Source organism: Hyaena hyaena, unplaced genomic scaffold (genome assembly GCF_003009895.1).
Source record: "Hyaena hyaena isolate Hyena2069 unplaced genomic scaffold, ASM300989v1 scaffold_227, whole genome shotgun sequence".
NCBI classification, from domain to species: Eukaryota; Metazoa; Chordata; class Mammalia; order Carnivora; family Hyaenidae; genus Hyaena; species Hyaena hyaena.
Genome location: NW_024080859.1, coordinates 213,299 through 233,389, shown reverse-complemented (window position 1 = coordinate 233,389; position 20,091 = coordinate 213,299). Strand labels below are relative to the sequence as shown.

Below are 20,091 nucleotides of genomic sequence, written 5' to 3'. Positions count from 1 at the left end.
TGCAAGGTGTACAGCTGGGGAAACAAGCTCAGAAAGGCAGCTGCACATGGAGTCGTGGACAGGCTGGATCCCTTCTCCCCGCCTGTCTCGTTGCCTGGGTCAGTTGCTGATCACACGCTCCCGTGTCTTAGCCTGCTCTGTGCCTTCTGCCTGGGACACCATTCCTGGCCCCGTAAGGCCCTGAGCTTTCATCTCTCCCTCCCCGTGCCACCGAGCTGCGTTGGCGGCTCAGAGTATGTGGGCTGATGCACTTGTCGAGCAAGCAGAGCCGTTGCTGGGCGACTGCACTGGGGAAGGTGGGGAGACAGTTTGCTCTCAATTTCCCTCTACCAGGGCGGGGGGCTGGGGCCAGGGCCCAGGTGGGAGGGGCTGGGCAAGTGTGGGCGTGGCCTGGGCCAGGGGTCTGGAAGCCAGAAGACACCTGGGATGGAGGGAGGGAAACATGTGGGCCAAAGTTTGGTAGAACCCGAAGGACAGGACCTAATGTGCAAGATGCTGGTTTTAGGGTTTTTTTAAGGATCAGATTGGCATTGTGGGGGGATCTTGGGGAGGAAGGTTGCCAGGAGAGTGGGGCTGTGGGCCCGGGAAGGTGTGCGTGGAATAAATTGGGGAACCTTACCTCAATTCACCAGTGAGCTCCAGGCTCCTCTCCACCCCCTGCCTTATTTGTCAGCGCTCTTGACCGTGGGCATGACGGAGGCAAAGGGGTGGGGGTGGGGTAGTGAACACAGAAACGTGAGAAGGCTCATGGGGCGGGGGGGCTGTTCCTGGCCATCTCCAGGGTCCACCAGGAGTCTGGAAGTGCTTCGTGCCACCACTGATAACAATAACAGTTTTAACAGCAGGTCATGTTGGTTAAAAACGACCACCCCAGACCTCAAAAGCTGAGCTAAGGCCATGCAGGCGGCAGATCGGGGGCAGAGTGGCAGTGGTCACACCTAGCTTCCCATCCTGCCCCGGAGCTGGCCACATGTGTGCTCTGGCTTGGGCACGTGGTCCTCCGAGCCCTGAGGCCTGGGCCAGGGCCTGACCTTGTCCCCACCTCCCTGACAGCTGCCGCAGCGGGAACCGCAAAAGCCTGGTGGTAGGAACGCCCTCACCAACCCTGTCCCGGCCCCTGTCTCCACTCTCGGTTCCCACAGGTGAGTGTGGGAGCAAGCCAGCGAGGGTGGTGTCCCGTCTCCGCCCCCTCTGACTCAGTTTCCCCTGCCTGCCTCTTCCTCAGCAGGCAACAGCCCCCTGGACAGTCCTCGGAACTTCTCCGCCGCGTCCGCTGTGAACTTCCCCTTTGCCCGAAGGTGAGTGGTCGCCGATTTTGAGGGATGACGTCAGCACAGCTGGTGAGGGGACAGGCAGGGGCATGCGCTTGGTGGTTGGCCCTGCCTCCTCATTCGCCTTCTCCCCTCCCCTGTCCCCTGCCCTGTGACGGTCTCTCCCTCTGGCTTCCGCCCCCCCCCGGCAAACACGTGGCCTTCAGCAGCCACATCTCGCGCGTGGACAGGTAATTTCAGGGAGCCCTTGGGGAGGAGGAAGGCACGCCATCCGGTCTAAAATCACTAATTCACTAAACACCACTAACTAATAAGAGCTGACGAAGGACCTGTTGTGGACCAGGCATTTAAATGTTACTCATTTACTCATTCACTTGTTAACATTTATCGAGCACCTGTCATGTACCCTATGCCAGGGGCCGAGGAAGGGGAGGCTGGACTTTGATCCTTAGGGAGTCCTCGGTCTGGTGGGGGTGACCAGCACATACCCCAGCAGCTGCAACTCACAGAGGTCAGGGCTTTGATGTGGGATGCGCTGGCAGCTTGGTCAAGGAGGACTTCCTGGAGGAGGTGTCAGAAGGACAGGGAGAAGATACACAGTGGCTCGGTTCACCTTGAACCTCCGTTCTCAGCCTTTTCAGACGATCCTTCCTCCAACGGGGCCAGAATCTGCCAGCCGCGATCTCCGTCCTTAGTCCCCACAAACCACGGGCGCCCTGCCTCCTTCTCAACTCTTCTGGTTCTCCCTTCTAGGGCTGACGGCAGAAGATGGTCCCTTGCATCCCTCCCATCTTCTGGCTATGGAACCAACACGCCCAGCTCCACCGTCTCGGTACCCACAGCCCCACCTTGGCCAGCAGGCAGGCGGGTGCGAGGTGGGGCGGGACACGTCTTTGGTTTCTATCGAGGTGTTGGATAGTTATCCAGTCAGCAAACATCGCAGCTGCCCCCTCTGTGCCCCATTCTGGGCAATGCATGGGTCCCCAAAAAGACCCAGCCTCGATCCCTAGGAGTCCCCAGTCTGGAGGACACAGACGTCCACATCCTGTGGGGTTAGGGCCCAGCCAGAGGGAGTCTTGGGGTTGCTTAAGGAGCAGGCGGGACGGTTGCTGGAGGAGGGGGCATCAGAGATGGACTTTTGAGGGATGCGTAGGAGGCAGGCAGGAGAGTAATGACCAGCAGGCAGCCTAGGCCTTGACGGGTAATGTTGGGGTTCTGGCTTTGGCGCTGACCGTGAACCCGTGGCCCTGATACCCCCTCCTGCCAGTCGAGCTCATCCTCCCGGGAGCGCCTCCACCAGCTTCCTTTCCAGCCGACACCGGATGAACTATGCTTCCTGTCCAAGCATTTCCGCAGCTCAGAGAGCGTGGCTGATGAGGAGGGCGGCCGCTCACCCCACCTTCGACCCCGTTCCCGCAGCCTCAGGTGGGCCTTGACCTCTAACCCCAGCCCCTCCCTGGGCCGCCTTTGGGATCCCCTCCTCCACCGCTGGCCCTGACCCTGCCCAAGCCTGGCCTCTGATCCTTGACCCTCCCCTGGACTGGATTTCTGGTCCCACGTCCCAAGCTGACTGTTCCCCGCCACCCTCCCCTTCCCCTGCAGCCCGGGACGCACATCAGGGAACTTCGACAATGAAATCGTCATGATGAATCATGTGTACCGGGAGAGGTTCCCCAAGGTGGGCAGTGCCGGGCGGCTGGACCGGCCCAGGCTCCCCTCTTGGCTCTGTCCCCCCATCTCTCCGTTTCCTTCTGTGCCTGTGTCTCTGTCTCAATCTCCCCCCGCCAACTTAGGCATGTTGCTTCCCTCTCCCCCCCCCCCCAGTTCTCCAGCCCATCGTCCCCATCATCACAGTCTCCTCGCAGTCCTGCCCCCACCTGTGTGTATTGCCCCCGCCCCCACACCCCCCCGCCCCGGGCCCCATCCAGTGAGCGCGTTGTCGCATCTGCCCTGCCCAGGCCACGGCGCAGATGGAAGGCCGCCTACAGGAGTTCCTTGCCACCTTCGCACCCGGCGCCCGGCTGGCACTGGCCGATGGCGTCCTGGGCTTCATCCACCACCAGATCATCGAGCTGGCCCGCGACTGCCTGGCCAAGTCCGGAGAGGCGCTCGTCACCTCCCGCTACTTCATGGAGATGCAGGAGAAGCTGGAGAGGCTGCTACAAGATGTGCGCGTGGTGGGGGCGAGGGGGTGGGTTTAGGGGGGGGTCCCTAGGTGGGGGCGGGGCCAAGGGCCTGCAGGTGACGCCCGCCGCCCCCCTGCTCCCTAGGCTCACGAGCGCTCGGACAGCGAGGAGGTCGGCTTCATCGTCCAGCTCGTCCGGAAGCTGCTCATCATCATCTCGAGGCCCGCGAGGCTCCTCGAGTGCCTGGTGAGTCCTGCACCCATCCGGCCTCGGGGCCCCGCCATTGAGCCTGGGCCCCTCCTGGTCCTGGTGAGATACAAGAAAGAGACGCTTCCCCCTGGGTAGGGCTTGGGGACCAGCACGGGTTGCCTCCGGGAGGGGGTGTGCTGCTTTCCCCGGGAAGGGCCAGGTGCTGACATTTGGAGGGGACACTTGGAGCCACCGCTAAAGCTGCTCTAGACGGAGAGAACCGCAGGTACTGAGGCCTGGGGGTGGGACCGAGCCCGGCTCACCAGCCCCCCTCACCCCCAGGAGTTCGACCCTGAGGAGTTTTATCACCTGCTCGAGGCTGCCGAGGGCCAGGCCCGAGACGGCCAGGGCATCAAGACGGACCTGCCCCAGTACATCATTGGGCAGCTGGGCCTGGCTAAGGACCCCCTCGAGGGTAAGCTGACGGGAGCAGGAGGGAGAGAGAAATCCAAGGGGAGGCTGGGGCAGCGCTGTGATTCGAACCTAGAGCCGCCATATGTCGTTCGTCTCTCTGTGGCTCTGCCAGGGCCACCTGCGGGGCCCACTGTGGGAAAGTGCCTGGGGTGCCTGGGTCAGACAGCCGTACGTGGGACCCCCTGACCTGCCAGGGCCAAGGAGCCACCCCCAGCAACGGCATTGACATCATCCTGCAGATTCCCAAAGTACTTCCCCAATATCATCTGACTGTGGCCCAGGAGATGGACTTGGAGTCACAGTCGGACGGGGCAACCGTGGGCTTGACCAAGCTGGTCGAGAACTTGCCCAGATGGCAGAGTGGGGAGAACTGAGATGTGGTCCTGGGGGGGGTGTGGGGGGAGCATCGACCTTGGACCTGACCTGGTCCAGGTGTAGTCATGGGAGGCTCTGGGGAAAGGTGATGGGTAAGCTGAGTCCTTGCAGATGGAGAGGTGACCAAGTATGGATCTGGGGACGAGAAGGGGTGAACCGGGCCGGGGGAAGGGTGAAAGCAAAGGCCCTGAGGTAGAACCTTGCCCGGTGTGCAGGAAGAACAGCGAGGAGGGGAGCGGCTGGAGCTGAGGAAGAAGGGAAGCTGGGAGAAGGTGGTGGGGTCGGCAGGGCGTTGCCACAGTGGCTGGTGTCCACCCACTGCTGTGTCAACCCTGGAACTGGGTTGCCATTGTCCCCAATTTAAAGCTGAGGCTCCAGGCAGATGAGGTTGAGCAGAGGAGGTTCAGACCTCGGTGGGCCCCAGGCCAGACCGCGTGTGGACTGGCTGTCACCACGGCTGTGCCTGGCTGTCCAATGAAGATAAGGCAGGTGGCACTGTGGGTGGCCCCGGTGTCAGAGGAAGCAGAAAGTGGCCAGGCCGTGGGCAGCGGAGACTGTGGGCTGATCATCTATCCAGTGCCCCGGGGGGGACCTGCTGAGTAGAAGGGGCTGTATACAAACCCAGAGACCCCATTGTCCCTCCCAGCCTTGCTCCGTGACTGTGAGACGCTATCTTCATTGCCATGGTCCCGGCCCATGTTCACCAGCCACTCGCTTAGGGCCGCCCCTTTGCCGAAGCCCTGGGGCCAGAAAATGGGGGTGGGGGGGTGTCCCTCTGGGCCGCACCCTAAGCTGAGGAGGATATCAGGAGCCAAGACCCAGAGGGCCCAGGTCACAGCCTGTGTTAACAGGCCCAAGGCTTGGAGCCAGGATGACGGCTGTGCAGTGCAGAGGCTGGGCTTCCCGCTGATCCTTCTGGAAAGTTCCTCAGTCGTTGTTTCCTCTGCCTCCTGGGTTTGGCCAAGATCTGGACATAGTAGGGGTTCAGCGATGCAATGATGGTCTCGTGGGAGCCGGTCAGGGAGGCACTGAGTCCCCAGGATGGGCCCTGGAGGCCTTGGGGTTGGGGGGGTCGAGGTGTAGGACATGGAGACACCATCTGAGGCTCCTCCCTTGTCTCACAGAAATGGTGCCTCTGAGTCACCTTGAAGAGGGAGGACAACCTCCAGCACCTGAGTCCCCAGAGGTAAGTCACAGAGTGCTGATGCCCCCACCTGCCTGTTCTTTTCAAGGTAGACCAGGCAGCCATGGGCGGGGTTGGGTTTGCTGAAGTTTTGCATGCAGTAGGTGCTTAACAAGCGCCTGTGCCTTTACGGAGAAGGTGGGGGCAAGTGAGTGGAGGGGATACTGGAAAGGGGAGTTTTGGAGGATGTCTAGGAGTTTTCTGGAAGGAGGACATGGCTCGAGCCAAAGCTCAGAAACTCAGAAGCAGAGTTTGAGAGGTTTGGGAGGAGGAAGTAGCATCAGATGCCAGGACCAGTGGTTGGGACTCGAAGGCAGGAAGAGCCTGGCCTGCTCTGAGTGGGGGGGAGCAGGACCCTGATCCTTCTTGGCCCCTAGAGCCGTGCCCTGGTCGGCCCATCACGGAGGAAGCCTTGTGAGAGTGACTTCGAGACCATCAAACTCATTAGCAACGGCGCCTATGGGTAAGTCCTCAGGTCCCCCATGGACTTCTCTCTCAGATGCCCGTGGGCAGGACTGGGGTCCAGTGGCCCCAGAACATGCAGTCAGGGAAACTGAGGCCGGAAGAGGCAGTACAGCCTGGCCAGGCTCAGACAGGCTCAGCCACGGTCGAGACATTACCTGCCCCAGGTATAGGGAGTTGTAGGTATTTCAGGACTGTGCAAGGAAAAAGATGGCCACATGGCGGCCGTCGCCATCGTGTGCAGTGAGCGTTACTTTAGTGCCGCTCTGACAGGTTTGCATGGGGCTGGGGTTGGAGAGGGAGCCCTTCGCGGGAGGAGACTATCCAGAGGGGGCTTCTGTGTCTAGGTGATTTTGCTCAGCCGCGTCGCCAGGATTCTGGGTTGGAGAACTCCAGAAGGCAGTAGCGGCTTAGGGTCTTTATAGCCCCAGGGTTTATGTTAGGGACTGCTGGTAACTTTGTTCTACTAGGTGTGCAAAGCTAGCAAGCTCTTAACTTATCTGGGCTCTATTTAAAGCAGTTTGAATTTGGTGCCAGGGGGCTTTGGCTTCAGGGGTCTCAGTCTGCTGTGAAGAAATAACCTAGGGGCCAGCTCTGTCCTATTGATGTGACACTAGGAGGGCAGCTTAATCCCTTAGGGTGGCTGCTTTCGGAGAGGGGCCAGGTAAGGAGAAAGGGTGTCCCGGAGGTAAGGCACAGCCAGGGCAGAGGTCTGGCAGGTGGGGCTCTGGGTCCAGGCCAGGTCCCGTTGCCTGCCGGGTGGCCCTCTATCTCAAGCCTCCGTGAACACGGCTCCCCCAGGGCTGTCTACCTGGTGCGGCACCGGGACACACGGCAGCGCTTTGCCATCAAGAAGATCAACAAGCAGAACCTGATTCTGCGTAACCAGATCCAACAGGTCTTTGTGGAGCGTGACATCCTCACCTTTGCCGAGAACCCCTTTGTGGTCAGCATGTTCTGCTCCTTCGAGACCCGGCGCCACTTGTGTATGGTCATGGAGTATGTGGAAGGTGCGGTCACTAGGGCTTGCATGCCTCCAGTGACGGGGAGCTCACCATCTACCCAGAAGAAAGTCCCTCCTTTGACCCAGCTGGGGTCTGCTCTGGCCTCCATGGGGTCCCAGCCTGCCTTGGGAGCTCCTCAGTCTGTAGTGGGGGGGTCCAACCTGGGGAGCTAGGGCCGAGGGAGTCTGAAGAGGAATGTGGGGGTGGGACCCAGACATCCTAGGCGGGGGCACTGGTGAGCAGAGGCCCAAAGGCCAGAAGTAAGCAAGGAAGGGAGGGAGATGTGGGTCAGAAGGGCCAGGATGATTGGGGCCAGGGAAAAGAGCTGTGGGATCAGGTTTGCAGTTCAAGAATGGGCAGGGCCTTTACGTAAGTGCAGGGTGTGCACTGATCAAGGTCCTTCTAGGCAAGGAGAGGGAACGAGCACTTAGGAGGCACCGACTGTGTACAGGGTAAGGAACCGTGCCCTTACAGTGTTGCTGCCCCGCCAAGGGAGAACCAGGAATCCAGATGTGGCCTCCCCCCTGCCCTTCTTGGTCCCCACCTTGGTACAGACCAGGGGCGCTTTGCAGGAGGGTGGCATGGTCCGTCGGCCTGGAGCCCGGCTCCAGAGCCCATGGCCCCTAAGTGCATCTGTCCCCCAACAGGCGGTGACTGTGCCACCCTGCTGAAGAACATGGGCCCCCTGCCCGTGGACATGGCACGCATGTACTTTGCTGAGACGGTGCTGGCGCTGGAGTACTTGCACAACTACGGCATCGTGCACCGCGACCTCAAGCCTGACAAGTGAGTGGCCTGGGGCCTTCGGGGCCAGGGGCCCCTGCTTGGGGTCTGGGGCTGCTCGGAGCCCCCCACCTATCCGGTTCTGCTGCTGCACGGGGCCCCTGGCGGTAGGAAGACAGGGAGCAGTGGCAACTTAGGGCACCTGCTGTATACAGAGGAGGGCATGTACTTAATAGGCACTTGCTGTATGCAAGGGAAGGATAGTGGAAGGATTATGGAGGTGCGGTCAGGCAAAGAGAATATGCACTTAAGGATGCACAGAATGTACAGGGGAAGGAACTATGCACTCAGAGTTACCGCGGCACAAGGGGAAAGGATGTGCATTTAAGAGGCACCATATGTATACAGGGAACAGGGACGTGCCTTTTGCAAGACCTGTGAAGAAAAGGACTGTGCGTGTCTGGAGCACCCATTGTGCGCTAGTGTAGGGAAGACAGGAAGAGAACATATTTACTGAGAGCCTCGGGAAATTTATTTTGCTCTAGCACCTAAGAAGCACCTACTGCATGCCAGGTCCTCTATGGGTGACCATGAGACACATGTGTGAATAATCCATCATGCTTTGTAGCCCCTACATAATTTGCAAGGCACTCTCCTCTGCATTAATTGAGCATCTGCTGTTTACAGAGCAAGGGGCTGTTCTTGATATCAAGTGCCATCTGGATACTGGGCAAGAAGGTTGAGTTTCTTAGGTTCTGGCCACATGGGGGGGTGTGAGCATCAGCATTAAGAGCCTTCATGTTTTCAGGTGTCTTGTAGTTCGCCAGTGGCTTAGAAAATAAAGTGTGTATTTGGCACCTGCCACATATGTGGGCCTCTCTGCTCAACGTTCTCAGGATGCTCTGTGCCCACCAGACCTCTGTGGGGCATCTTGAGTGGGGTGGGGTCTTCTGAGTATCTCAGGGTAGGACCTGCCCCTCCCGGGCTCGGGACCCTCACCTGCAAAATGACGCAGGCAGGTGCCCAGCCCCAGAGGGTTCAGGGAGACGGGTGCTGGGGCGAAATATTTTTTCCTTTCGCTTTGGAAAACTTCAAATACATCCCCAAGTCAAGAGAAGGTGCGTTCAGTCGCCGGGGCTGTCATAGCAAAGTAGCCCAGACTGCGCAGCTTAGATGATAGAAGTTTATTCTCACTGTTCTGGAGGCCAGAAGTCCAAGATCAAGGTATCAGTAGGGCTCCCTCTGAAGCGCCCAGGGAAGGCTCTCTTCCAGGACCCTCCCCCAGCTTTTGGTGATTTCTTGGCTGGTGGCAACATCGCCCCGGTCTTCATATGGCGCCCTCCCTCTGCGCATCTGGGTCCAAGCATCATTTTTAGAAGGACACCGGTCATATTGAAGTAGGGGTTCTGTACCCTGGGACGTCCTCATCTTAACTAATCACGCAATAATCTTGTCTCCAAATAAGGTCACTTTCGTAGTTACTAGAGGTCAGGACATCACGTGAATTTGGGGGTACGTGATTCAGCCCGGAGCAGAAGGTCCAGTGCCCCCGTCCACTCCCCGCATCTATCCCGTTTCCACCATTTCCAGCACTTGGCCAATCCTGCCTCCTCCTCCCTGGCCCCCCGCCCCCTGCCCCCCGTGCTGGGCGATATGAAGCATATCCCAGGCATCGTATCGTTTCAGTATCATTTCATTTGTAAGGAGGAAATAATTTTTCTTTCTTTTTTTTTTTTTTTTAACACTTATCTATTTTTGAGAGAGACAGAGTGCGAGCAGAGGCGGGGCAGAGAGAGGGAAACACAGAATCCGAAACAGGCTCCAGGCTCTGAGCTGTCAGCACAGAGCCTGACGCGGGGCTCAAAGTAACAAACTGTGAGATCGTGACCTGAGCCAAAGTCGGATGCTTAACCAACTGAGCCACCCAAGTGCCCCCCCAAGAATTTTTCTTAAATGGAGGGTATAGTCTGTATTCAAGAAGCAAAGTTTTTTTAGACAGGCGGGTGCCCACAAGAACTCAAGAAATGTCCATTGTCTTAACAGTGGATGGCCCAGGCCTGCTGTCAGCCCTTGGTTTTAGCTGCACGGAAGTTTTGCCTCGGCTGGTATACACAGTAGTTGCTCAGGAAAGTCCCTTATTATTATTATTTTTTTTAATGTTTTTTTTTTTATTTATTTCTAGGAGAGAGAGAGAGAGACAGCGTGAGCAGGGGAGGGTCAGAGAGAGAGGGAGTCACAGACTCTGAAACAGGCTCCAGGCTCTGAGCTGGCAGTCAGCACAGAGCCCGACGCGGGGCTCGAACCCATGAACCGCGAGATCATGACCTAAGCGAAAGTCGGACGCTTAACTGACTAAGCCACCCAGGTGCCCCATATTTTTTTAAAACTTTTTCAATGTTTTATTTATTTCTGAGAGAGAGAGAGGCAGCGTGAGCAGGGAAGGGTCAGAGAGGAAGACACAGAATCCGAAGCAGGCTCCAGGCTCTGAGCTAGTTGTCAGCACAGAGCCTGATGCAGGGCTTGAACCCACAAACCATGAGATCATAACCTGAGCCGAAGTCAGACGCTTAACCGACTAGGCCACCCAGGTGCCCCAAGAAAGTCCCTTATTTTTAAAAATTGTGGCTGCCCCGTAGCGGGTGCACAGAATCATTCCTTTAGAGAGTCCAGGGATTCGGTTATGTGCCAAATTAACAGTTTATCAGACAACTTGCCTAGACACAGCGAGCTCTCCAGAAATTAAGCAGCAGACATACCAGGAGGTGCGTGAAAATGTGACTTTATAAAGGTGGTGTGTATGATTCTACTGCCTGGCAAAACGTTTATACACTTGAGCTGATGGGAAAACTCGAACAGCAGGGTGCATGGGAGGTGTGCGAGGTTTTAAAAATGGGTGCCCTCAGGAGGTGCACAGAAATATTCCTGTATACAGCAGGTGCTCAAGGTATGTTCATTTCTCAACAGGGAATGTAAACGATAAATGCTTGCGAAGCGTTTAGTTGAAAACAAAACTGACCACGTGTACAAAAATATATCGTAGGTCCACCCCGTAGGTGTTCAGATGTTTTAATGCATAGCGGGGGGTGGGGGAGGGTATGGTAGGATTCTCAGGAAAATCAAACAGCGGAGTATACAGTAGGCGCTTGGTAGCAACAGCAGAGGCATCCAGTAGGTGTACCAAGACATTTGCCAGATTTGCAGTACTGCCTGAGACCATGGGTTCTTCTGATAACGTGCCCAGGCTCAGGAAGTGCTTTCTGACCCCCTTGGGGGAGCTAAACAGTGCTGGTTGGACCTGGGGTGACCCCAGGTTCTGGAGCCGTGTGCGTGGCCATGCACCCCGGGCCGCCCAGCCCTGAGCGCACCACCCGCCTGCCCACAGCCTGCTCATCACCTCGCTTGGTCACATCAAGCTGACGGACTTCGGCCTGTCCAAGATCGGGCTCATGAGCATGGCCACCAACCTGTATGAGGGCCACATCGAGAAGGACACCCGGGAGTTCGTGGACAAGCAGGTGTGCGGTGGGCAGGTGGCCCTGGGCGCGGGGCCGCCCCCCTTTATCTGCATCCTGACCCTCAGGACGCGGCGAGACTTCGCAGCACAGCGGAGAAAATAAACCGCCCCCTCCCCCCCCATAGTTCTCTCCGCCCCCTGTTCCCAGCCTGGCCTTGGTCTCCCCCCCTCCTTGGCCTCTCTGGAGTTGGAGGTCATCCTCCTTTGCCCCGTGCTGCCTGACCCAGGTGTGCGGGACCCCTGAGTACATCGCGCCCGAGGTGATCTTCCGCCAGGGCTACGGGAAGCCGGTGGACTGGTGGGCCATGGGTGTCGTCCTCTACGAATTCCTGGTGGGCTGCGTGCCTTTCTTTGGAGACACCCCCGAGGAGCTCTTCGGCCAGGTGGTCAGCGGTGCGTCTCCCCCACCAGGGCCCCGGTTCGAGGCTTGGCTGCCCTGGGGCTCTGGGCAGCCGTTCACCTACCGCAGGGAGCAGCCATGTGTGTGGATTGGCGCCTGTGGTGTGCCTGGCCCCAGCTGGACGCTGCGGGCACGGCCAAGGGCGAGTCAGGCAGTAAGGGAGAGAAATACGCCAATTACGGGACACCAGATACAAAAACTGCCAAGGAAAAGAAGCAGGAAGAGGGGAGGGGCTAGGGTACCAGAGGTGGGGAGGGCTGCCTTAAATAGAGGGTCATGGTGGCCTCGCCAAGTGGACAGGAGCAGGAGGGAGCCCCAAAAGTAGAAGAGGGGAGGGTTCATGGGGCGCCTGGGTGGCTTAGTCGGTTAAGCGTCCGACTTTCGCTTAGGTCATGATCTCGTGGTTCGTGGGTTCGGGCCCCGCGTCGGGCTNGTGGGGAGGGCTGCCTTAAATAGAGGGTCATGGTGGCCTCGCCAAGTGGACAGGAGCAGGAGGGAGCCCCAAAAGTAGAAGAGGGGAGGGTTCATGGGGCGCCTGGGTGGCTTAGTCGGTTAAGCGTCCGACTTTCGCTTAGGTCATGATCTCGTGGTTCGTGGGTTCGGGCCCCGCGTCGGGCTCTGTGCTGACTGCCAGCTCACGGAAGAGCACACGTCTCTCTCTGACCCTCCCCTGCTCACGCGGTCTCTCTCTCTTCTAAAAAAAAATAAAAATATTAAAAAAAAAAAAAAAAAAAAAGAAGAGGGGAGGGTTCTGGGCAGGGGGTGCAGCCGCAGCAGAGGTTGTGTGCGAGGCGGGACTGAGCCCGGCATGTTGAGGGAATGGGAGAGGCTGGTGGCTTAGAGTGCAGTGGGGGAGGGGAGCTGGTCAGAGGCTGTTTTTACCCTCTCGCTCTCTTATTTTACTTTATGTTATTGATTCGATTTCTTTTTCCCTCTCGTTTTAGATGAGATCATGTGGCCAGAAGGGGATGAGGCCCTTCCAGCAGATGCCCAGGACCTCATCACCAGGCTGCTCCGACAGAGCCCACTGGACCGTCTGGGCACTGGTATGTGAACGTGGGGCAGGGAGAGGCTATATAGAGAAGGGGGACTTGGGGCTAGGGTTTTGAAGGGTGCATAGGAGCTCACCGGGAACTAGCATAAGACCTTGAGGGCATAGCAGGTATCTGGGTCTGATGCAGACAAGGGGCACTGAGGCTGAGTACGAGAGCCTACAAGGCCACCATGGGCCATGTCCTAGGGTCCTCAAGGCCCGGCCCAGCCCAGTGGATCCCACTGTTCAGATTCCCCAGCCACCTCATTTACGATGAAAGGACCATTCGAGACTCATGCAGCCATGCATGATGCAGCCACTATAGGTGATGTTCGTGAGGACCTTGGCCACCAGAGAGGACCACGGGGTCTGAGGCTCCATGCGGTCGCCTCTCTGCTCCATGGCATAGAAGTGCATGGAAGAGTCCTAGAAAGAAAGCCCTGCTAGGGCTTTGGGGTTTCTCCACGTACCGGGAACTCAGAATCCAGCAGAGGAGAGAGCAGGGCCTGGGTTCCAGCCCCAGTTCTGTCTGTCTGCAGGCCCCTAAGCAGCGGCTGTTCCCCTCGCCATCTTTATGGTTCTGTGTCGGCCAAGCTCAGGCTCATATTTGGCCCAGGGGGGCCAGTGGGGACAGGGCCGCATGGGGCTCAACCATGCACGTGTCTGCAGGTGGCACCCACGAGGTAAAGCAGCACCCCTTCTTCCGAACGCTTGACTGGGCGGGGCTCCTGCGACACAAAGCTGAGTTTGTGCCACAGCTCGAAGCTGAGGATGACACCAGCTACTTTGACAGTAAGTGGGGGGGTCCAAGGGGCCGGCTCTGCTATCCCACAACCACCCGAGGTGGGGAGGGGCATGTGCCGGGGCCTCCACCCAAGCACCTCGCCCTGGGCCTGGGGCTGCTGACTTCCTGAGCGTTGAGTAATGAGAGCTTGTCTGCTGGCAGCGCCCCCCTCCCGCCGGCTAGGATTTCCTGTGCATCCTCTGGGGTCAGGAGGCCACGGCATCCTCTCAGGCTGTGGGAGGGGCAACCCAGGCACTGAGTGTGACTGACCCTTGCCTGGTGTCCCTAGCACGTTCAGCCTCCCGAGTGTCCAGCCCTGACTAAGGACGGTGCGCCATCTGTCACACAAGGGGTGGGGCGCTTTGCTTCGCTTTGTGGAGGGAGCCCCTCCGGCATGGAGGGTGGGCACGGGCAAGTCTTCCCCTGCCCACTGGGGGCTCCAGCCACACAGACTAAATGCCCTAGGTTTCCAGCACCTCCTCCAGAACTGGCTGTGTGATCTTGGGAGTGTCAGAGGTCCTCTCTGAGCATCTGTTTCCTCTTCTGTAAAGTGGGGGAACATCCTTTATGTTTAAGATGCACAAGGTGACCTGATTCTGGGTCTCCCATCTCAAGGGTGAGGATACTGACCCACAGTCCCACAGTTTTGAGGGACCCTGGAGTTTATTGCCAGGTCCTCACTCTGCCCCCTCAAGCCTGTCGTGGTGCCTAAATACACCAGACACGGTCCCACCTTAGTGGCTCTGCGCTGACGGTGTCTCCCTGCCCAAGACACTCTCCCACACCACCACCCCCCACGCCCAGCCCCGGCGGCCACCCCCGGGCGTCTACGGGCTGCAGGTGCCTTTCCCTCCCGCAGCACGCTCGGAACGGTACCGCCACCTGGGCTCCGAAGACGAGGACACCAACGGCGAGGAGTCGTCCACGGAGATCCCCCAGTTCTCGTCTTGCTCCCACCGGTTCAGCAAGGTGGGCCCGGGGACCCAGTTCCAGCCTGGGGCGGAGGGGGTGGGGCGTTGCAAGATCTTGGTTCAGGGTTGGGGGCAAGGTTCTGCTGCTTTCTATCGTCATCTTGGTAAAAATACATATACGATACACCGTCGTAGCCATTTTCCTTATTTATTTATCTCGGGGGTAAAGTTTTTACCTTCAACAAAATGACCTTGGAAATGACGTACGTTTCCATGACCCCCATATGACAGTTTTCGGAGCCACAGTAAGACACCCAGAACTCCGTCCATACGTCACACGAATGCCAGCGTGTCGAGTGGTAATTTCTGTTCCGTGGCAAACACGGAAATCGAGAAAGCAAAACCAAAGAGACCTGTAGCTTCAGACAAGGCAGATCCCAGGGTGGCCTCTGAGAAGAGCTGAGGCTTTGAGCAAGGGTCTCCGGCAGAACCTGTTCCAGAACCAGCCACTCCCACTGCTGCGGTATCCGTCAGCTTGGCAGCAGTATCAGTCTCTGTGCCGGCGGCACTGGTCTGAAGCTCCCCTCGGGTTCGGTGAGGCTCACCTCACCTGGGACCCATCGAATACCGTAGAGCCCTGTCCAGTGCAGAAATTGCTCTGTATGCAACTCTGGGTCCAGCGTGGATGGGGGGGGGGGGTACCTGCGAGCTTGGCAGAGGCGACAGCCTTCGGGGTGGCACGGCTGGAGGACCTGGGTAGCTAGCAACCTGGGCTCATCTCCTGCTTCCCCTCTTCCTGGGAGATGGCAGCGGCGGCGGCAGCCACGGCAGCAGAGATCGAGGGAGTGGTGCCCCATCATAGCCATTTTAAACTACAATTCAGTGGCATTCAGCGTGTTCACAGTGTTGGACACCCACCGCCTCTGTCTGGGTCCGGAACATCCCCATCACCCCAAGGGGAAACCCCGATCCCACAGGCAGTCGCTCTGCCTTCTTCTCCTCGAGCCCCTGGGCACCCGCGGTCTGCGCCCTGTCTGTGTCTGGCCTCTTGCACTCAGCGGGGTGTTTTCAGTCCATCCACGGTGTTGTGTGCGTCAGGGCTTCGTTCCATTTTATGGCTGAGTAGCGTTCTGTTGTGTAGATGGACCACATTTTGTGTACCCTTCAGTTGATGGACACGTGGGTTGTTTCCACTCTGGGCTGATAGTAACCAGTGCAGGTGTGCCGGGTGGTATTTTATAGCCTCACAAGCTTAAGTTTCCTCCCCTTGTTTATAATTTGATGAAAAGAAAACCTTCTCCGCTGCTTGTGGGCGTGCGCCCCAGGCAGAGGGTCCCCAGCAGCAGCAGAAACACCGGCTGTGGCCCCCTTGGTAGCTGGGCCGACCCGAACCTTGGTTTCTCCATCTGTATAGTGGGCTACAGACTGCTGTTTTTAGGGATGTGGTAAGTCTGGATTTAAGGAAGTGACTCACAAGGAGGCGTGGGGCCTATAGGGAGCTCACAACTAAGCTCACTCTTTTTGTTTGTTTTTGAGACAGAGCGCATGTGCATGAGTTGGGGAGAGGGGCAGAGAGAGAGAATTCCAAGCAGTGTCCACACCCAGCGTGGACCCCGATGCGGGGCTCAGTCCCACCACCCTGGGATCAATGACTTGAGCTGAAATCAAGAGGCAGACACTCAGCCAGCCAAGCCACCCAGGCGCCCACGTGCCCGCGTTGTCACTGCTGTTTTCTGTCTCTTCCAGGTCTACAGCAGCTCCGAGTTCCTGGCCGCCCAGCCCACCCCAACCTTCGCCGAACGGAGTTTCAGTGAGGACCGGGAAGAAGGGTGGGAGCGCAGTGGCGAGGGTGAATATGGCCGCCGTTTGAGCATGGATATCCGGTAAGTGGGCTGGGGGAGTATGAACAGATCCAGCTGCCAAGCCTGCTGGGAGGTGGAACCACAAAAATCTAACACTGGAAAGAGCCTCCCAGTGGCCCAGGAGAAAAGGGTCAAACACCAGCTCGCGCATCGGACCCCTGCCGACGTGGCCCCTGTCATTGCCGCCTCTGGCTTTGCGTTCCTTACCACAGGAAGCACAAGGCAGCTGGGCACTGCCCCAGGGCCAGGCTTTTGCTTGCCCTGTTCCCTCCGCCAGCACACCCTTTGCTAACAAACTCCTGTTCATCCGTCAAAGACCAGACTCAACAGAAATAATCAATGCCTCCCAAAGGATGAATGTTGGAAGCTGGCTTTTAAAAAACAGAAATTCTGGGGCACCCAGGTGGCTCATTCAGTTAAGTGTCTGACTTCGGCTCAGGTCATGATCTCACGGCTCATGGGTTCGAGCCCCAGGTTGGGCTCTGTGCTGACAGCTCAGAGCCTGGAGCCTATCTCTCTCTCAGAAACAAATAAATGTTAAAAGAAAATTTAAACAAAAATCAGAAATTCTCCGGGCAGACAGAGGACGGAGCCAGCAGAGGGAACTCAACTCTGTATTTACGAATTACCTCTGCTTCTGGGCTTAGTGTTAAAACACAGCCGCTAAGGGTGACTGGGTGTCCTGGGGTGAGGGTGCCTGGCAAATGTGACTTTGGGCTCCCCTGCAGCACCCTGAGGTCCTGGACATCATCTGGTACTCCCTGTCCATCATCATCCCAGCCCGAGCGGGGCCCCAGCCCGTCTCTCTTGAGCACCATTAGCCTGGACACGATGCCCAAGTTTGCCTTCTCGTCAGAGGATGAGGGAGCCAGCCCAGCCTCTGCGGCCCCAAAGAGGCCCATCTTCATTCTGGGGGAGCCTGATCCACCCCCAGCAGCCACCCCAGTGATGCCGAAGCCCTCAAACCTTTCTGGTAGGTGAGGTCCAGGGTGGGAGGGAGAGTATTGTAGAAAGTTTCCCAGAGGGATTATTTGAGATGGGTTTTGAAGGATGAGTAGGAGCTCGCCAGGAAGCCCATTCGCTTCAAGGTAGGAGAGGCCAGGGCTCCAGGGAGCCGTCAGGCCTCAGCTTGTCTCCCAGTCTGGGGGTGACCCCCCAGCTTCCCTGGGTCAGGATGGGACTGCAGAGGGGGGTGGTGCTGCAGAGCTCTAAGAGGGGTGCTGGGGGTCTGCCGGTGGGAGGAGGCTTCTTAGAGGAAAGGACTTGAAGAGTGGAGCTTCCCAGGGAGAGCAGTGCAGGCAGGAAGGACAGGAAGAGGGAGCCTCCTAAAGAAAGGCCAGGTGGCCAGACTAGGGTCCGTGCTGACCGGGGAGGAAGGGGCTTCACCTCCCGAGGGCAGAAGGACCGGGTGGTGAGGCCAGCCAGGCTGACCCCCACCCCTGCTGGCCCCTAGCTGACCCCGCCGTCCTCAGCCACGCGCGCCTGCGGAGCAACAGCACTGGGGCTCGACACCCCACGCCACGGGCCTTGGATGCTGGCCGGGGCCGCCGCCTTGGGGGCCAAAGGGAGCCAGCTCCTGAGAAGTCCCGGTCCTCCCCCGGCGGGGGCCGCGTGCCCAAGTCAGCCTCCGTGTCCGCCCTGTCGCTCATCATCACGGCCGGTAATGCACACGGCCCAGCCCTGTCTTTGCTTGTCTGTCCACGAGTCTGTGTGGGTTGGGGTTGTGGCGCCGGAAGGCGGAAGGAGCTAGACGCAGGGACAACTGAGGGATGGCATTCTTGGCAGAGGGCACGGCGTGTGCAAAGGCCCGGTCAGGGGACCATGAGCTGGAGCAGCAGCAAAGCAGCCGGCATGGTCAGCCTGGTGGGAAGGGAAGGTGCTCCCCACCACCAGCCCCAGTCCCTGCGAGGGAGCGACCCCCCCAACCCGTGTCCTTGCAGATGACGGCAGTGGGGGCCCCCTCATGAGCCCGCTGTCCCCACGCTCGCTGTCCTCCAACCCGTCATCGCGAGACTCCTCTCCAAGCCGAGACCCGTCCCCCGTGTGCGGCAGCCTGCGGCCCCCCATTGTCATCCACAGCTCGGGCAAGAAGTATGGCTTCAGCCTGCGGGCCATCCGCGTCTACATGGGCGACAGCGACGTCTACACCGTGCACCACGTTGTCTGGGTGAGCTGGACCAGCCGGACTTGCTGGGAGTCTGGCTTCCCCCCGGCAAGGCACTCGACTGTTGGAGCCGCATTTTTCTAGTCCTGGGAAAGCAGGCTCGTCAGCTGAGAGGTTCCGGAACCCAGGGCAGGGATCTGAGCCCCCGGGGTCCATGAATCCCCTCTTACTTGTGGGGATGGGGGGTTGGGCAAGATGGACAGGGACGGACAGAGGGATAGAGACCTCAGCTGGGCATGCAGCTCTCACCCCCACTCCCCGCAGGTGCACCGTGGGTGTGATGTCCTGCCTCCCACCCTCCCCAGCCCAGGGCCCGTCCCCTCCCCACCAGCACCCAAGGTCAAGGAAACCACGTGAGTGGGTCTTGCAGCTGTGGGTCCCCAGCCCCCTGACCCTGCCATCCCCCCACAGAGCGTGGAGGAAGGAAGCCCAGCCCAGGAGGCGGGGCTGCGAGCTGGGGACCTCATCACCCACATCAACGGGGAGTCCGTCCTGGGTCTGGTGCACATGGACGTCGTTGAGCTGCTACTGAAGGTTCGGCCCATCCCCCATCTTTCCACCCTTGGGACTCCCAGACCCCCACCCCGCTCTGCCTACCTTTGGGGCTCCCAGAATCCCTACGCCCCATCCATCCTCAGGACCCCAGATCTGGCCCCCCTGCCTACCCTTTGCTTTGCCCCCGTGACCCCTCGGCTCTTGACCCTGAGATTCTTCCCATTGGAACTGTAGCTTTCTGCACGGTCCCACCAGCCAGGCCTTGGTCCCCTACCCTCCACCCGGGATGTGTGTCTTTCGCCCACTGGGTGCCCCTCATTTTGGCCCTCCCTCTGGCTCGCCCTGACCTTATGAGGCTGGGGGTGTCCATACTGTATCTTCCTCAGACCAGGGGTCCTTGGGGGTGGGCAGGTGGCCACAGGCCAGGGGGCAGGGCCTTGTGGGCGAGCCAGTGGGCAGCTCATTGCATGGATGGGCCGATGATGGCCATGTATCTTTGGCCCAGGGAGTGGCAAGTCATTAGGTGAGAAGTGGGTGGATGGGATCTGGGACTTGATGGATGAAGAAGTGGGGGGCAGCTTACTAGATGGGATGCACCCAGGTGACCCCTCGCCGTCACTCCCGCAGAGCGGCAACAAGATCGCCCTGCGGACCACAGCCCTGGAGAACACCTCCATCAAGGTGGGCCCCGCCCGGAAGAACGTGGCCAAGGGCCGCATGGCCCGTAGGAGCAAGCGGAGCCGCCGGCGGGAGACCCAGGACCGGTGAGCGGTGGTGGGCCTGCGCAGGGCCCCAGCTCCCCCGGACTGCTGGGGGGGGCGGGGCTTCTGAAGCGTCAGGCCTCTTCCCCCTCAGGCGGAAGTCACTTTTCAAGAAGATCTCGAAACAGTCCTCCGTGCTGCACACCAGCCGAAGCTTCTCCTCCGGCCTCCACCACTCTCTGTCGTCCAGTGAGAGCCTTCCGGGTTCGCCCACCCACAGCCTCTCCCCCAGCCCCACCACTCCTTGCTGCAGCCCTGCCCCTGACGCCCCTGCAGGTAGGTGTACCCCCCCCCCCGGGCCACCCTGGGGCTGCTCAGGTCTGTGGGGGCTGGCCCCGGTGAGGGAGCCAGCGGGGTTTA

The 20,091-nt window shown here is 59.1% G+C and overlaps 1 protein-coding gene across 10 annotated transcripts in view; it reads left to right on the top strand.

Annotated features, from left to right (window-relative positions):
* The window catches only part of MAST3 (microtubule associated serine/threonine kinase 3), a 38,816-nt gene that overhangs the window by 15,688 nt on the left and 3,037 nt on the right, over nucleotides 1-20,091 (top strand). For 3 of the 10 annotated variants that reach the window (XM_039243329.1, XM_039243325.1, XM_039243328.1), the window contains 24 exons: nucleotides 1,054-1,142; nucleotides 1,229-1,298; nucleotides 2,025-2,103; nucleotides 2,539-2,696; nucleotides 2,874-2,949; nucleotides 3,230-3,439; nucleotides 3,542-3,643; nucleotides 3,929-4,061; nucleotides 5,560-5,621; nucleotides 5,996-6,081; nucleotides 6,882-7,090; nucleotides 7,732-7,870; nucleotides 11,190-11,322; nucleotides 11,549-11,714; nucleotides 12,666-12,767; nucleotides 13,424-13,546; nucleotides 14,398-14,507; nucleotides 16,196-16,332; nucleotides 17,040-17,284; nucleotides 17,765-17,971; nucleotides 18,252-18,478; nucleotides 18,887-19,009; nucleotides 19,598-19,734; nucleotides 19,826-20,007. In XM_039243329.1, coding sequence (XP_039099260.1) covers nucleotides 1,054-1,142; nucleotides 1,229-1,298; nucleotides 2,025-2,103; nucleotides 2,539-2,696; nucleotides 2,874-2,949; nucleotides 3,230-3,439; nucleotides 3,542-3,643; nucleotides 3,929-4,061; nucleotides 5,560-5,621; nucleotides 5,996-6,081; nucleotides 6,882-7,090; nucleotides 7,732-7,870; nucleotides 11,190-11,322; nucleotides 11,549-11,714; nucleotides 12,666-12,767; nucleotides 13,424-13,546; nucleotides 14,398-14,507; nucleotides 16,196-16,332; nucleotides 17,040-17,284; nucleotides 17,765-17,971; nucleotides 18,252-18,478; nucleotides 18,887-19,009; nucleotides 19,598-19,734; nucleotides 19,826-20,007 — 3,305 coding nt within the window. Of the gene's footprint in view, nucleotides 1-1,053; nucleotides 1,143-1,225; nucleotides 1,299-1,477; nucleotides 1,502-2,024; nucleotides 2,104-2,538; nucleotides 2,697-2,873; nucleotides 2,950-3,229; nucleotides 3,440-3,541; nucleotides 3,644-3,928; nucleotides 4,062-5,559; nucleotides 5,622-5,995; nucleotides 6,082-6,881; nucleotides 7,091-7,731; nucleotides 7,871-11,189; nucleotides 11,323-11,548; nucleotides 11,715-12,665; nucleotides 12,768-13,423; nucleotides 13,547-14,397; nucleotides 14,508-16,195; nucleotides 16,333-17,039; nucleotides 17,285-17,764; nucleotides 17,972-18,251; nucleotides 18,479-18,886; nucleotides 19,010-19,597; nucleotides 19,735-19,825; nucleotides 20,008-20,091 lie in introns of all 10 variants that reach the window. The other 7 variants (XM_039243326.1, XM_039243320.1, XM_039243324.1 and 4 more) reach the window with 5 other exon arrangements.